General features: G+C 42.2%; 1 protein-coding gene across 1 annotated transcript; it reads left to right on the plus strand.

The window, feature by feature from the left end:
- The first annotated feature begins 543 nt into the window (after window positions 1–543).
- On the plus strand, window positions 544–14,212 carry cab39l (calcium binding protein 39-like). The gene is made up of 9 exons (XM_083986186.1): window positions 544–805; window positions 8,404–8,531; window positions 8,792–8,956; window positions 9,075–9,193; window positions 9,886–10,054; window positions 10,171–10,230; window positions 11,590–11,655; window positions 11,945–12,088; window positions 12,813–14,212. The coding sequence occupies exons 2-9, from the start codon at window positions 8,430–8,432 to the stop codon at window positions 12,990–12,992; spliced, it is 1,005 nt and encodes a 334-aa protein (XP_083842312.1). The 5' UTR covers window positions 544–805; window positions 8,404–8,429; the 3' UTR covers window positions 12,993–14,212.
- Window positions 14,213–17,633: the final 3,421 nt, after the last annotated feature.

Here is a 17,633-nt window from a genome sequence, read left to right on the forward strand (position 1 = left end):
TCCAATGGGATTTCTCCAGTTTAGACTGTCATGTTCTGGCCTGGGCTGCGTCCCAATATGTTTAACACCCGACCTTCAGTCCTCCCTTTTACCCTTTCTACAAGAAAGAGGTCAGAATAAATGAAAACTTCTGTCTTCTGAGGTCTTTTAAATCTAAGAATGGTAAAACATTACACACTTGAGTTAGTTTGCGTGGCACAATGCGGTAATAAAGGCTCAATACGAGCGGAGGCGAACGAGACTCAGCCGCGGCTGGAAAGATACAGATCTGTCAAGCTGACGCGCGTGAGTCGGGCTGGTACCGGAAGTGACGCGAAATGCTCCTATACGACAATTTTAGCGTAATTTAGCGCGTTAATACGAACAAATATTATTCAATTTAATTTTAAAAGATTGTTTTAGACCGATTGCATCAACTCTAGTCCGGTTTTGAATTTTCACCGTTCTCGTCTCTACGTCTTTTTATTCGTTTTAACGGTTTGCGAGCCGCTGGGGAGGTTTTATTTTGAAACTCCGCAGCCGGAAGTTTGGACGTTTCTCGCCGCCGCTAGCTGGACCCAGGCTGGATCGCGACCAGATGGGATTCAGCACTGCCTTCTTAACAGATTCCCCACATTTTAAATTGTATCGGACACATTTGTAGCCGACTCCCCGGCCGACGAACAACCACCAGCCCCGGCCCTGATCTCCTGAAGCCCGCCTGGGAGTCCGAGTGGCTGCGCTGTGAACCGGGACAGAAGACCGTTTAGAGACAGACACCCCACCGCTATTACCACCACCTCCTGAACCAAACATCTTCCCCACTGTAAGTATCATTTTGTAGCCCATATAGTAATGTCTACAGAGCTGCAGCAGCCTCCAATGAAACCAAATGGGCAGATCTAAGTTAACTGCCCTTGACAGTCTTGAGAAGTTTCAGTCTGCTGTGCTGTTATTATGACACACGGCAAAAAAAACTGCCTAGTGTCGAGGCTTTCAGTGGCTTTTTTTTCTCCTGAAATGATGCAGACCAGCTGTGATTAGCTTTGGGGAAATCTGTCAAACAAAAAAGGGAGTTTAACCGGAGGCGAGAGGGGTGTAGCCGTGTTAAATCACATTGTCTGGGACTGTTTATGCGGCCTTATCTGCTGTTTACTGCCGCCTGCTCCACACGCTCCTGTTCCTCCACACACTGGCGTTCACTGGCTCTTTTATTCATTCTCCACTCGTGAAAATACACTGTGCATTTTGTTTTTGTTGTTTTTTTACCCCCGTCCTCTGCTACGTTACTTTAGACGACCGCCGTCAGGTTAGCGAGAATAAAAACAATGGCGTTTCCGGTCTCTTATTTCAAAATAAAACCGGTCAAACTTGTGTAGCAGTCTGCAGCAGTGCAAATCTGAAATGATTAGTCACACTTAGCTATTAACCAGAAAAAAAATACAGAAAATGACTTTCCAGGTATGATGATAAGTTACAGACGTGTAATAACACCAACTATTCTGTGTTTATAGCTGCTGAAATGTAATTAATTATAACTCAAGTAGCTGTGAAAGTTGAGCTATTCTTCAAGATGCACATAACAAGCGATGTGAGGAGGATGTCAGCTGGGGTGTCTGGGAAACCATTATAGACATCTTTTAGACATATTTTGTGTACTAAATAATTGATTAATTTAAAGAAATGATAGATAGGTGATCAGTTTGGAAAAAGACATTATTACCTGCAGTCCTATTGACTAGCAAAGATGCTGTGTGGTATTGCAATGTCTTGCAGAGTCACATTTTACAATTGGGATGATACATAGGCTGATTTACACTCAAATTGGATTGATAATGTTGAAGGTCAAGTCCATTGTATTATAGGACTAAATTAATTCTGGATAAATGTTTGAGACTTTTACAATAAGCTGAATTATCAGTTCATTTGGAAAAATTCATTATTTAAGAGCTTCTAAATCTGCTCAGCTTTTATTTTGAATGAAACAACACATTGCATCCTGTGTTTTTCTGCAAACAGCATATTTATTTACCTTGATATAGACAGAGCAGAATCATATCCTGGTAGGACAGGCCTGTCTGGCACTGGTTCAGATTACTGACCCATGTTAAACCCACACAAACCTGCAACACCCTATAAACTGACCTAAGCGCGTAACTGTATATACCAGAAAATGTTGAACCAGAAAAAGTGTTACTTTGTTTGTTTGTTTTTGCATTAGGTTTGGTCTCTGAGGTTCAGTTATGCAAATTATGGTAAAAACTGTAGTTGGACTTCATGATGTTATAACAGAGGAGAGGGAAGACTTGTCTGTCAGACTTTACAGAGGGCATAAAAACTTCCTCCAGTGCATTTCATAGCCTATGTTTATCTGTATTATCTCAATCAAAGCAGCTGGACCTGCATGTTTCTACATCAGGGCGTCTGTGTTTCTCCTGCAGCCAAAGTGAAAAAGAAAAAGAGACTTCTCACATCATTATCAATCTGGAGGATGTACTTGACGAGCTGATGTTTGTCCTTTTCGAGGAGCGTTCCCCTCCAGGTTGCCTGGGAGAGGAGGACAATCTCCTTGTGAGATGTGGCGTCACCTGTTCAAACACTGATTCTCATTCCTCCGGCAGGACGTTTTAGTAAGATCCAAGTACTTTAAAGCAAAAACCTAAAAGCCTTTTTGCTTTGACAGACTCCTATAAACCAGTTTTATCCAATATCAGCCAACCTGAAAGCAGAGTGCATACAGTAATTGAGTGTGTGAGGGTTTAATAATCCTTCTTTATTTTAATTTATCAATCTGAATCAGAGTGAATCGAGTGTGTGAACGTTTAGACCTGGGATTGTTAGTTGTTTTTTCTTTCTTTTTTTCTTGCTAAATCAGGCACATGACAGGTCGAGCCACGAGTCAGTGTGACGTCTGGAGTCACTATCGCTGCTGGCTGACTGGCATGTAGGTGTGATGCATCACTATCTTGCTACGTTAGCTCCTGTCAGGGAATGCTATCTCGCTGGAATGACATTAGTTAGTCATCGCTCCCACCCACTAACTGTTGGTTCGCTCTTACGACAGCGTACGTGCATGGTTTGCTGAAGGCAAGTGGGGCCTGTGGGGACTGTATAACTTTATTGATCATTCATAAATCTACTGCAGGTGGAGAATGTGTACTTGAGGTGTGAGTAAGACTGTGATCTGATACAAATGTTATCTCTGTTTATGTTTATGCAGCTGGTGACTTCCTGAACATGTGGTGTAGTGATTTATTGTTTAATTTATTATTTAAATCAAAGCGCTATTGCTCTCTTTGTCGTATGACAGTAAACTAAGCGTTGTTCACTTCCAAAAAAAAAAAATGAAGATGTCAAAGAGGACTTCCTCTATCTACACTCATCTACTATCTATTTAACATCATGACTACCACCTCCAAAGATCATGTTCACTACAGATTAGTTTTAATAGATGTTATTGTATGTTGTATATTGAAAAGAGGAAAAAAAGAAAATAATATCTAATCTGACACATTTAATTATTTGCATATTTTGTGAGAGAGAGAGAGAGACTGGAAACAGTGGTTCATTACAGTACTATTGTTAAACCCTGTTACAGTTTTGAGGTTGAACTGTTTTATCGGTATTTCCATTTCTTTCTGTATCATTGTAGTATATTATAATATATATTTATTACTATTTCTTTTTTCCCTCTTTTCAACCAGTCAATACAATAACACCTATTCAAACTTACCTGTTAGCCTATTCCTCTTCTTTATATTTTTGGTGTCTGTCATTTAACTATATTTTTGTTTTTTTCATATTAAAATACAACAGGACAGGTTATATAACATTATTAACAACTCATAAACTCACTTTGATAATAATTTAACCACCAGCAATTAGCACTTTAAGGTCCATTTCTTTTTTTTCTTTTCCTTTTTTAAACAAAATAAACATATAAAATTGACTCACCAGACAAACTTCACTCCCAGCTCGTGAGGAACACAGGTGTCCACAGGTTTTTAACGCTTTCTAGATAAAAACAGGTCACGTGTGAACACACCTGACCAAACATTTGAATGTAACGGTCGGCTAATGCGGCTAACAGCTCATGCTAACAAGATGGCTGCTACATCGGTGTCACTAACGTTTCTCTCCTCGACTTCGTCGCGGCCAACAACAGGTTTTCTTTTTTTAGACTGACACATAGTGAACCCAAAGACTCCGCTTCCTGCTCCGACGGTAATTTCAGAGGAAATCCGAAATATCCAGTTCGCAAGTCAATAAAGTCCACTACGAAAATCTTCGGAGCTGTTTCAAGTTGTTGTTCATTCGCGAAACTCACTTCAGCGGCGCACACATTCTGGATCTCTGATTGGTTACTGCTCTGTCACGTGACCTCCCAATGTCACACCATCTTCACCTGCGTCTTTCTTTGACACAACAAGCAGATTGGCTTCATTTGCAGTGAAACTAAAAAGATTTCCACATGTGAATTACTCTCAATTTATTTCTGGTTCATCAAAAAATAATTTGCCTTATTTTCATAGATAAAATATAAATTATCATCATCATCATTCATTTTTTTTAATGATTATTATTCACTGGTATTTAATATCTGTTGATTCTAAAGGAATGTGAATATAGTTTTTCTTTCACCAACAGGAGACCTGGAATTAAAAATATTTTGGTACTTAATTAATCCTAAATTGCACCGATATCAAGTCAGAATGAAATCCCTCTGTGGGAGACTTAAGTTGGATGGGTTTGATCTTTATATCTAAGCTTGTTTAGTCTCCTTACAGCAGCAACATGAATATTTCGGGCCCGTGTGGAGCTGTTTCCTGTTAGATTATAGTGAAGCGGAGCAGATATAGCTGTGTGCGTTCAAGCCCAGTGGGCACCAGATTAATTCCATTACATAACATTTAGTCAGTGTTAAGTAGGCTCCAAGTAAAAATGAAGGCTTCACAGTAACCTAGAGCTTAAGCTGTCCAGGACTCAAAGACGTGTTATTAGATGATTAAAACAGGTCCTTTGAGTATTCTTTAATAATCTGAAACATTTAGTCACAGCAGCAGCAGCAGCAGCAGCAGAGGGGCGAAGCTGGAGCTGGTTATTACCTGACACAGGAGTTCATACATGGGGGGATAAAGAGAGCAGGTTATTTTGATAACTACTTCCTCGTTGCCTGTTTATCCTTCGACAAATATTGACTAGGTTCAAGTTTTGTAGTCATAACGTTACACGATGAACAAGTGAAACAGAAGAGAGTCCTATTGTGTGTGTTTCTACCTCAAATAAATTTCTGTTTCTGCTGCTAAAGAGGATGAGATCACATGTTCGATGCCTCACTGGCCCATTGTTGCAAAACAAACTGATGCATCATATTAATGGGTCTCTTCTGTCTTAGCTAAATTAGCTCCTCAAGTTCAGCCTGACCTCTTGAAGGAGTGTGTGTGTGTGTGTGTCGTCTCCTTCCATGTCATTTCATTTGCTAAATGTGAATCAGCAGCCTTCCCTCTGACCGACGCCATTGTCTCTGTCAGAATAAAAGCATGAAAGAAACACACACCATCTGCATCTTCATCATCATCACCACACAAATTAAAAGCTTCATTTAAAAAAAAAAAAAAAGAACGCACAACGCTCAGCCACAGCAGGGAGAATCATAATTAAAACCTCTTAATCAATCCTGCTCCGCCAAAATAAAAGGTCGAACACTGTGAGTCAGTGTGAGTGTCTTTGTCAGGTGAAAACCTTGTGATTCCAATTCGAGCTGTTTTCTTGTTTTTGTGGGTGTTGAAGAGGCACTTATGTAATTTTACAAATGAATGCTTTTTATTGTTTTCTACTTTAATTAACAGTCACCTCCGCGTCTTCCCGATTCTGCAGCTGTTATCTTGTTAGGACGCTCCCTCATGAAACCTAAAGTCCATAACATTTGTCAGGTTTCGTGTCTCAGAATTAGATTTTTTTTTTTTTTTTTTTTTTTACCAAAACGGAGTAAAAGTGATAAGTTTGTCACTCTCCTGTTATTGTGTCATCTGCTCCCGGAGCGTCGAGGAGAGCTGACGACACTTCGAAAGCCATCTGAGCTTTTTCTTTTTTTTTCTTTTTCTTACAAAACTCGATCAGACAAAGAGGTGCCGAGAGGCTGACATCTCCGACTTTTCAGTGTCAAGTGACTCGGTGTTCAGAGGGAGGACTGGTGGAGAGGAATGAAGGTGGGAGTGGGGGTTAATGGAGGGGGGAGTCAGTCTAATGCCCTTTTACATTCCCAGATGGGGATTACCAGTCACAAGTTTTCTGACCTGGCCTGGATTGTGAAGGCTGCTGCTGCTTCCTGGATCCTTAACACACACACACACACTCAGTCAGTCAGTCAAGCACTAAACCACTAAAACTAAATCTCTGTTTAGTTTTCTGCTTCCTCTCTTAACACCACGTCGTACGTCTATAGTGTATCTGCAGCAGCACACTGACTGCGCTAACCTACATCGTCTGGCACCTTCTGCGCTGTTGATGCCCAAACAGCTCATGACATTCTGACAGTACCAGGGCAAAACACAACCCCAGGCCTGCGTGTGGATATTATGCAATGAGCAAAACTCCATTATATGAATCATATACAGTCCAGACAGCAACTTAATGGAGCCTGGACTATCTCAATTTCAATTTCGCTGCGACGCCGATCCACTGTTAGTTAAAAGCTGGTCTGGTCTGTGGAGTGAGCTGTCCGTCTATTCATAGGCACAGAGAGCAACGTGGCGCAATATCATGCTTATTATTAAACAGAAGTGTGGTCTTTAAGGTCTTTAATAAATACTGTCCTCCTGGGTCAAGGAAGGAAGGAAGGAAGGACCAAGGGAAAGAAGGAAGGGAAAAAGGAAGGAAAGATAGATGGAGGGAGGGAACAGATTGGGTCAATTGGGTCAAAAAGGAAGGATGAAGAGAAGGAAGGGAGGAAGGGAGGGAGGGAAAAAGGATTGTGGAAAGAAGGAAAGGAAAAAGGAAGGATAGAAAGATGGAGGGATGGAACAGATTCATTCAAGGAAGGAAGAAGGGAAAATTAAGGAAAGAAAGATGGAGGGTCAATTGGATCAAAAGAGGAAGGAAGAAGAAGGAAGGACGAAGGGAAGGAAGGAAAGAAGGAAGGGAAAAAGGATTGTGGAAAGAAGGAAGAGAGAAAGGAAGGGAAGAAGGAAGGATGGAGGAAGGGAACAGACTGGGTCCATTTGACCCAGAAGGACAATGTTGTAGTGTTAATTTTAAGGGACATTATTGTAGTGAGTGTTGAGCCTGAATGGTTCATCTTTGCTTTGATTATGGATAAAATATAAATTCAGAAGTTCACCACTACTGTATGTTTTGTTTTTGTGGTGTTTTTTAGGGGGCCGGTCTATTTTAAACTCAGTTGTGTTAGATACTTTCAGTTCTGTTCATCCTTCAGTTATGTAGACCAAGTCCTTGTTGCAACAGCGATGTGGCCTTTTGCTACATGTCGTCTCCTCTCTCTCTCTTTCTCTCCACTATCCCGGCAAAATAAAGGAAAAATGCCAGAGAAAATAACTAAAAAAAGAAGAAAAAAACGTTGTAAATACAGTCGAGAGTGGTGATGGCACCACTTATGCAAGAGTTTCCTCCACAGACTCCATCACGTTCTCCTTTATAATCGGCCTTGAAAAGCGTGACTGTGTTTGAAGATGAGGTTTAAACGGTGGGACGGCAACCTGACCGAGATGTGTCAGTGTTTACCTCCGTCTCTCGGAGCGTTCCTCCAAACTGCAGCGTCTATTTTTTGCCTCGGAGCCGCCGCCGATTTGTTTCAGGAGGACGATCCCAACAAACCCGTCCGTTGTGTTGTTGTTTTTCCGGCCGTTGCGTAACGATCTAATACATCGACTATGACTTTGATTATATGGGAGGGAGGCGGCCGGGCGGTGTGTGTGGCTGTCGCTCATGCGGACCGGAGGAGACGACTCTTGGAATGTGTCTCTGAGGTGCCGGAGGAATCCTGAAACACAAACACACACACACACACACACACATACACACACAGGTCATGCTCTTATTCCTCTGTCAGCAGCCTTTTGTTGAGCCGTCTCACCGGCTGCATGAGGAAAGAGCAGAGGTTGAAAAATCCCTCCATTCCTGACATTCCTCACAGCTGATGAATTCCTGCTCACTCGCCCCGAGATGGGATATTTCTGACTCTGTAATAACTTGATTTCTGTTCTGCTCTGTTCATTTACAACTGTTACATTTAAGTCATCCTCATTCACTCTTTCATTAGCCTGTCTGCTCTGCAGCACAAACTGATGAATGATAGAGGAATGTTAGAAAGCATCCTGAGCAGAGAAACATGAAAACACTAATACTTATCGTCGCATTCAGCTTGTCACTAACTGCTCTGCATGTGTGTGTGTGTTTGTTTCCCAGGTTGCCGAGGCGACTGTGCGTCCATCATGCCGCTGTTCGGTAAATCCCACAAGAGCCCGGCGGACATCGTCAGGACTCTGAAGGAAAACATGGCCATCCTGGTGAAGCAGGACAAGAAGACAGACAAGGTAGAGCAGCGCTGTGTGTGTCTGTTTGTTAGTGTGTGTATCAGTGTGTGTGTGTGTGTGTGTGTGTGTAGAGGCCCTGGGGTGACAGCCCTCTGTGAAATTAGAGCAGAGAACAGCCTGGTCCTGTCATCTCCTGACACCTCACTGTCAAGATTGTGCTCTCTGTCTCTCTTTCTCTCTCAACAGTTGCATCTTCTCCTCCTTCCTTCATCTCTAATGTGCATCTCTCTCTCCTCCTCCTCCTCCTCCTCCTCCTGCAGGCGTCTGAGGAGGTGTCGAAGTGCTTGGTGTCCATGAAGGAGATCTTGTACGGGAGCAACGACAAGGAGCCTCACACGGAGACGGTGGCCCAGCTGGCCCAGGAGCTGTACAACAGCGGGCTGCTCATCTCGCTGGTAGAAAACCTGCAGGTCATCGAATTCGAGGTAACGGAGGGACGAGAGAGATGCTGATGTGGTTGTCCGGCGGCATTGTGGGCGGAGCTTGATTGTCTAATGTTATATGTGTGTGTGTGTGTGTGTGTGTGTGTGTGTGTGTTTGCAGGGGAAGAAGGATGTGTGTCAGATCTTCAACAACATCCTGAGGAGGCAGATCGGGACGAGGAGCCCGACTGTCGAGTACTTCTGCTCCCACCAGGAGGTTCTGTTCATCCTGCTCAAAGGGTGAGACACACACACACACACACACACACACATATGCACGCCACGCTTGGGAGCAAGGGCTACCCAGAATGCAGTATTTTCTTTGTTAATAGAGATATAAATATTAAGAAAACCATTGTATTATCTTAGTTTTTAGGCCCATTTTATGGATTATTTGCCTCATTGTTGCGTATAATAAGATTGATTTTTTATTTTACGATCTTTAGTCAACAGCCGGCCGGTGCAGACACCATGTTGCTGTGGTTTAGTTACTAAATTCTCATTTTTCTGGGTGGTAATATAGTTGTTAAGTTGTTTTATCAAGATACAGCCTACTACGTTAAATGTCTGACCGTTTATCTAACCATAGTTCCAGCTGCTGTTTACCTTTCAATAAGCCGTGGTATGTGGTGACTTTCAGCTGAATGTGTCCCTGGTTGTGGTGTTTATACAGACTATTTGTTTGAATATCAACTTAGAACCAACTCAACTAACTTATAGGCTACAGAAACAACTAATAACCAAAGTAATAACTGACAGATAGTCCACAACAATTACAAAAACATGTCGATGATGGCTTATGATTATGATGATCTGCATTTAAGGGGCGTCCCATTTCTAGGTCACAAAATATCCCTTAACACTTGGTTTTAAGGGGCTACTAAGGTTAAGGGTTGAGATTGAGGGTTTACTCTCTGCGTCTCTGCTCCAAGGTACGAGACGTCCCAGGTGGCGTTGAACTGTGGGATCATGCTGAGGGAGTGCATCCGCCACGAGCCGCTGGCCAAGGTCATCCTCCACTCGGACGACTTCAACAGCTTCTTCAACTACGTGGAGATGTCCACCTTCGACATCGCCTCCGACGCCTTCGCCACCTTCAAGGTGCCTCGCAGCATTTTGGTTTCTATTCTAGGTTAACGAGATAACAGGAGCAGTTACATCTAAACTACCGGCTTTATTGCTTTATTGATTTTATTTCCCCGTGTCTCCGTTCGCAGGATCTCCTGACGAGACACAAAGTGCTTGTGGCTGAATACCTCGAACAGAACTACGACGCCGTGAGTGGACCCCGACTCGCACGCACAACACAAACCGTAGCTCAGGAGACACATGAGTGTAATCGCTGCCGACACACAACCACTTTGAACCGGTGTCGGCTTTTTTTTGCTCATTTTCCATTTTCCTGGTCAACCATTCTCCAGGTTTTCTAGGAAGCGTGGGAACCCTGCAAGCGCTTTTTTGGAAGCATAAACATAAACAGTGTCCACGGCTCTGAGCCCGAGAGAGGAAACACACACACACACAGATACACACAACCAGATCAGGTGTCGGCTCAATGGCCCAGTTGTGCATCCAGGAGAAGGTTGTGTGTGTGTGTGTGTGTGTCATCAAACACTCTGGTCTATTCAATCAGGGCGAATGTGTGTGAAGTGACAAATAAAGTTTGGACTGAAACACTTGAGCTTCCAGGAAAAGTGAATCCTGTCAGTGTCGCTGCGTCACCTCGCGGCTCGGGGCACAAAGCTCCAGTCTGTCCTCCCCCAGGCAGAGGGGGGTGGGGGGAGGGAGGGGGGGGGGGGGCGGGGGTCTCGGGCTGAAGGGCCTTTTTACATGGATGTTGACAGATGTCAGGAGCCCAAACACAGCGCGTTGATCAGTGATCTGCTGGTGTGACTGTGTTAGTGACACACACAACTACCACGTGGTTTCCTAAAAACACACTGTGGTCATGCTGATTTAAAGGGATAGTTCAACATTTTTGGCAAATTGGCCCATTGCCATAATCCCTATAGTTTTAGCAGTAGGTTCGTTACCTTTTAATTGTTGGTGCAAGCTATTTTTAGAACGGCGGAGCAGAGCCGCGAGCTGCTCAGAGCTACGCTACGGAGGCTCATGGGATTTCTTGGTTTCCCTCATCAAACTCATCAAATACACAATCCAACAACTCCAATACGCTCTGGTGGACAAGTTGTGACCTGCACATTCACCACGCTATGAGATAATAACACAACGTTACCAGACAGAGTTGTTTTAGAGGCAAATACAGAGACTGCTTGATGAAAAACTGCCCCCAAGGGGAACGCACATCAGCGGTTTTGCATGAATTTACCTTTAAATATAGAGATCTACTTTCTTTCTTTCTTTTTCAGTTCTGTATCAAAACCAGAAAAAAAGGGAAGTTGTGGTAAAGATATGCCAGAGCTCGGGCTTTTATTTTGAAAATCTGGAGTGAGCTCATGTGGTAGAAGAACAGTGGATGTAGGTTCAAGGTTTCAACCTGTGGCCTCCGCTGTCATGTTGTAATCTGTGCAAACAAGTCAAGAGGAAGTGGACTCATTCCTCTTTGTTAACTGTGTGTGTGTGCGTGCGTGTGTGTGTGTGTGTGTGTGTGCGTGTGCGTGTGTGTGTCGTCGCAGGTGTTTGGAGACTACGAGAAGCTGCTCCACTCTGAGAACTACGTCACCAAGAGGCAGTCCCTAAAGGTTTGACCCGGACTTGACCATATGATTGATTCGTCTTCTTCTTCTTCTTCTTCTTCTTCTTCGGGGCTTTTTGGGATTGTTTTGGTTGTTGCCATGGCAGCAGCTCCTTCTGTTTAGTCAGGCTGTCCATCAGGAGTAGACAGAGGAGAGTTACGCCCTCTCTGGCCAACAGATGGAGCTGTCCACTCATCTCTGAACCTCTATTCAATCAAGCTACAATCAAATCTCAGTTTATAGTAATATCATTCCTGTATTATTATGGTTTATTTATTCTCTCTCTCCCCCGTAGCTTCTGGGCGAGCTGCTACTGGACAGACACAACTTCACCGTGATGACGCGCTACATCAGCAAACCTGAGAACCTCAAGCTGATGATGAACCTGCTCCGAGACAAGAGTCCCAACATCCAGTTTGAGGCTTTCCACGTGTTTAAGGTACGAACACGACTTCATATGAACCGACTCGACTCACAAACACAAGAACCAGGAGGGAGAGACGGTGCAGAGACACACACACACAGCAGCAGCTGATGTGACACTCACTGATGCAACACAGGCAGTTTGTGTCTTTCTGTGCATCCTCCAAATACACTGCCCATTGGATAATCACTGCATGGAAACGACTTATCTAACCCTAACTGATGGAGTCTCATTTCTTAAACAACCATGTTAGAAGTCACATCCTGTGTTAATCTGTTTCAGAAAGGTCAAATTATTGGCTTGAATCAAGCAAATAAAACATCTAAGGAGATTTATGAGACTAAAATTGAGTGAAGAACTGTCCGACGTATTATTAAAAACTGGAACGAGAGTGGGGAACGATCTTCTTCAAGGAAGAATGAGTCCAGACCTGAACCCCATTGAGAATCTTTGAAAAATTAATGCAACTCTGGACGAAAATAAATGTTGTGACATTGCAGAAGCTTATTGAAACGATGCCACAGCGAATGCGTGCTGTAAACAAAGCTAAAGGCGGTCTAACAAAATATTTGAGTGCTACAGACTATCTACAGATTAAATGTCGCTCTGGCTTCACTCCAGAGTCGATGAGTTCACGCACAAATGCCCAAACCAGAGCTGAGATCAGGTTTTTTCCATTCAGAGCTGAAGGTGGAGGTGTCAGTCTTAACAACTAAAGCACCTCGTTCTCGCCCCTCAGGTGTTCGTGGCGAACCCCAACAAGACGCAGCCCATCATCGACATCCTGCTCAAGAACCAGACCAAACTCATCGACTTCCTGAGCAACTTCCAGAAGGACCGGGCCGACGACGAGCAGTTCAACGACGAGAAGACGTATCTAATCAAACAGATCCGGGATCTGAAGAAGCCGGCCTCCTAGAGGAGGAACCCCCCCCTCCCGCCTCCCTCCCTCTACCCCAACTTTTTATCAATAAGAACACATAGAAAAGAAACACATTAACAATAATGGTTATTCTATTTAAAACGACAACAAAAAAAAATCCTTAAGGCGTTATTTGTCTTTTTTTTTTTCCTCTCTTTGTTGGTTCATTAAAAACTTGTGCAAGAGTAGTTCTCAATCACTGATCTTTTGTAAATTTTTTTCATAATCTTAGTTTTTTTTTTTTTTTTCATCTGTAGCATGTAGTGCCACAACTCCTGGTGTTGGAGGCAGCTGATCTGCTTTGTCAGGGGGGGAGAACCAGCGGTTCAAAAAGCTTTGGCCAAAAAAATGGTCCGAGCGGCTGTGGAACAAAACAGACGAGACCATTTTTATACTTTTATCACCAGTCGCTGCACACGAGCTAAATCTGTTTAATGAAATTGCTGCAAAATCAGAGAAATAATGAAGAATTTCTGCATTTTTGTTATGTTTTGTTTGTTGTTTTTGCAGCTGGGTCAACGTGTCTGCTCGGGATCAGAGCGACTTCTCGGTCTTTGCTAAAAGCTACAAAGCTGCTAGACAGAATATCTTTTTGTTATCGTGCTGCCAAATCCAGTGATTGCTTTAAGTTTCTCTCTCTCTCTCTATGATGAATGGATTCACAGTGAAACACAACAAGTCTCGTCTTCCAAAAAGACACACTGCACATTATATAAACTCTGATTTCACTATGAAATCTGCTTTATGAGATCTTCAGATTTTTAAGGAGGTTAAACCGGCTCCGACTCCTCATAATCAAATCTGTGATCCTGCACTTTTAAGAGGTTTAATCTGAATTAGTTTAACATGCAGAAAAGGTTTGTTGTTTTTAAATGTTTGATGCCAGGTCTTTCCAGTTAAATATAATGTCATCAGCTCTCAGGAGCGTCCGCCTGTGCCAATCTAATGATCTGAATGAGACTGAGAATAGACGCCACTTGGTTCCAGTCGCCGTTGACCACAGCTTCGCCAACCACAGTAGTAATTGTGAACATATTTTGAAAAGAAGAGCCTTTTCTTTTTCTTTTTTGTTTCTTTTTGTTTTTCTTTTTTAATTGAATGGTGACATCGGGCTGCTATCGGTACAGTAAGCTTCAATCATTTTTGTTCACTGGTTCTCTTTGCTGGTAGCTGATAGCACTTTCTGTATGATATATAAAATAATAATATGATGATGATTCAGTTGTTTTGTTTTATTCATCTGTTTTCACACTATCTTTTTTTTTTTTTTTTTTTACATATACTGTAGTTTCATTTGTTGTCATGTACAGTGTATTAGGTGAGTGTCTGCCGATGTGAGTGTGAACGTTAACAGGAGGCAGGAAGAGGAGGAGGAGCTCCTCGTCAGCAGCTGTGAAGACGGCCGTTTGCATTTTTGTTTCACTCCTTTTCTTCCCGTTGTGTGTCGTGTGTGTGTGTGTGTGTGTGTGTTGCTCTGATTTGGATCTGGCGTTAGTGTAACGAGAGGAAACAGGAGAGAAGATTCAAAGGTGCCTTTTGGTTTGGTGTGTTTTCCCTTCTTCCTCTTCTGTTGTTGTTGTATCTTTCCCGGGGGAGCTTAATTATGTAGATGAATATGAATATGCTCCGGATGGAACGTATTTGTTGCGATTAAGCAGTGAACCTCTCAACTCACTATATTATATTTGAGTTACGCTGTCAAATAGATTTTTTAAAACTTTTTTTTTTCGATTGCCATTGTGTCACTAGGAGTTTGTCGCCATGGTAGCACTAATTCAATGCGGGGATTAAAAAGCTGTGTCGGCTGTAAAAGGCTCATTGGGAAACTGTGAGGATCAAACAATGGTGAAGTGTAACTGTGAAAAAAAAACACTAATTTTAACAGCCATTTTTTCCATTTTCTAAGAAAGTAATTCTGGATTTTATTTCCTAATCGATATTCGATCTGTATCAGTGGGTTAAATTTCACTCAATCTCAGGCTGTCAGAATCAAACAGGAATAAAGGAGGTAGTTCGGTTCAGTAGGAGACTAACACTCATTAACATGTAAGGTGCCATTTTGCATAAAAATTACAGAAAAATTCAATTTTTTTTTCTTCTGGTTGAAAAATAAAAACAAAACCAGCTTGTTTGGATGTTAGAAGCTAAGACAGTTTTCATGCTACTGTGTATCAGAGATGCAAATGTAGATCAGACAGTTTGATTCACTGATTTCTCTGTTTTGTTTTGGCCTGTTTTACAACTATGGTTGTGCAAAAAAAAAAAAAAAATACAATGATACAAAAAAAATAAAATAATAATAGTAATAATAAAAACAAAACGACACATTTCTTCCCAACGCTCGGAACGAAAGCAGCCACCTTTATCTCCCACATTGATGCTACTGTACCACATTCGCAGCAAAATAAAAGGATGGGAATGCAGACGTTTGGTGTGTGTGTGCTCGTTTGTCACAAAATCTCTTTTATTCTCTAAATAAGAAATGTATTTTCTATTTTTTTTTTTTTTTTGGTTTAACTCTCAGTAATTCAGACTTTTACTTTGAAAGGCATCTGAACACTGAAGCACATGATGTTTTTTTCCAGTTCATTTATCAGGTAGAAACACAGAAACATAAAAGATGAGACGTACAACATGAATGGAACAGGTCCTAGTGCAAATAAAGTTAAAGCTGCTGATTCCTTCATATTATAAATGATAAATAAATCTGAATATTGATGACACAGTCTCATTCTTAAAGCTGCTTATCAGTATTAATATCTCCACCTCCTTCAAACTGAGTGCAAATCCTGTTTAAAACCACATCATTATAAAACCTACAAAAACGTTCTGGTATTTTCAAGTTAACTACACACACATCTCTCTCTCTCACACACACACACACACTGTACACACACTCTATGCAGCACTTTGTACCATTAAAATTACCTATTCACAATTAATAGTGAATTTATAAAGTGTCCATACTGATAGTTTCCCATTTTGTTCTGTTGCAGACTTGGATGGATTTGATGTAAATACTCAGAACTTGAACTTTAAACATTTCCTTTGATCACCTATGATCAATTCATCTGATTGGCCGGTCCAGACCATGACAGCCTTGAGCTTTTACACTGTTGCCCCCACTAAGTTTGCATCTCTTCAGACGTTTCCCTCAGGAGGGAGTTCCCCAAAGTTCATAGCATTGTGAAATTAGACATTACGGTTACCATAAAAACGTCTTAAAACTGAGGAAGTAATAAATTAAACGCTACACTGATGTGGAATTCGTACCAGAGTGAGATTATAAATCAGCACGGTAGCAGCTGCTCCCAGTGCTGCGTTTTATAAGAGGGGGTAAAATAACGGAAATGTACGCGTGGCACAGTTTTGACCTTAAAGGAGTCATCACCCGGAAAACGCATTTTTCCTTGTTAAAACATGTATACTGGTGTTGGACCTCAGTGGAGACTTGCCTGAAAACCTGGGGTTTGAAAGTGGCTGAGTTTTTTGGTTTGGGCTCTTTGTTTAAGCCAGAGTAGCTCATGAGGCTGCACACAGCAAAATTACGAGATTTTGATTCTGCTCCTACGGTGACGTCACCGTGGAGCCTGCTTTCATAAACACATCTCTCTTCCACCACCCGACTTCCGCCGCGCCGCCATTTCTTATTGTTTTATTTCCCACTGTAGCGCTGTTATTTCGTCACTTTATTAAGTTTTAATAATTTTTCATGCGAGAAAGTAAGGGTTTAGATCCCGAATATGTGGTTAGTTTATCCAAATGACGGCTATTTAGAAGTTTTCTCCGCGTTGGGAGAAGTGAAGCTCCAGCGAGCTGCAGACAGAGGAGCGCAGGAGTGACTGTCAGCAACCCGCCTGCAGCGCTCGTTTAGCCAGCCGAACGACATCGTCATGCCGCCGGAGGAAACGGTCGTTAATTTATTAAGTTTTAATAATTTTTCATGCAAGAAAGTAAGGGTTTAGATCCCCAATGTGCAGTTAGTTTATCCAAATGATGGCTGTTTAGAAGTTAGCTCCGCGTTGGGAGAAGTGCAGCTCCAGCGAGGCAGAGGAGCGGAGAGTGACTCGTCAGCAACCCGCCTGCAGCTGCTCGTTAACCGGTCAAACTACGTTGTCATGCCCGCGGAGGAAACGGTCGTTAATTAACTTACCCGCAGGTTTGTAGAGGTTTACCGCCGACTAGTTAAATTCTTTTTAGGAGATAAATGTTGGTCTCATTAATGAAATCTAACAATTGTGGCAGTCGTATTAGTTTGTTTGAATGAAAAGTGAAGCTTCACACAGAGCAGCAGCAGCTTTGCACCGGGGCTCTGTAGCCTACGTACAGAAATCACCACATTTGCATCATGTTTTACAATGAACCGATTAAATTTTGTTTTATTTTATGAAGTTATATATGGTTACGGTACACGACAGAGAGCAGCATAGTATGCGGTTTCCAATACAGCCTGCATGTAGCCCACTGGGCTCTGTCCTTCCTGCGTCCAATCAATGCGCGCCTCATTACATATTAATACAATGAACATCCGGACCAGTCAAAACCTCGCGCTTACTCTCACGAGAGAAAGTTGCAGTATGAAAAAGTGTCAGAACAAGCTCTATGTTTGAATTTAAAAAAAAAAAATGTTTCCAATAA

This window comes from Trachurus trachurus, assembly GCF_905171665.1.
Source record: "Trachurus trachurus genome assembly, chromosome: 2".
NCBI lineage: Eukaryota > Metazoa > Chordata > Actinopteri > Carangiformes > Carangidae > Trachurus > Trachurus trachurus.

Excerpts from the sequence above, each read along its gene's own strand:
- cab39l (XM_083986186.1), top strand. The coding sequence starts at position 8,430 with ATGCCGCTGTTCGGTAAATCCCACAAGAGCCCGGCGGACATCGTCAGG. Across the intron at positions 8,532-8,791 it reads AGGACAAGAAGACAGACAAG|GCGTCTGAGGAGGTGTCGAA; the intron begins GTAGAGCAGCGC and ends CTCCTCCTGCAG. Across the intron at positions 10,231-11,589 it reads TCGAACAGAACTACGACGCC|GTGTTTGGAGACTACGAGAA; the intron begins GTGAGTGGACCC and ends GTGTCGTCGCAG.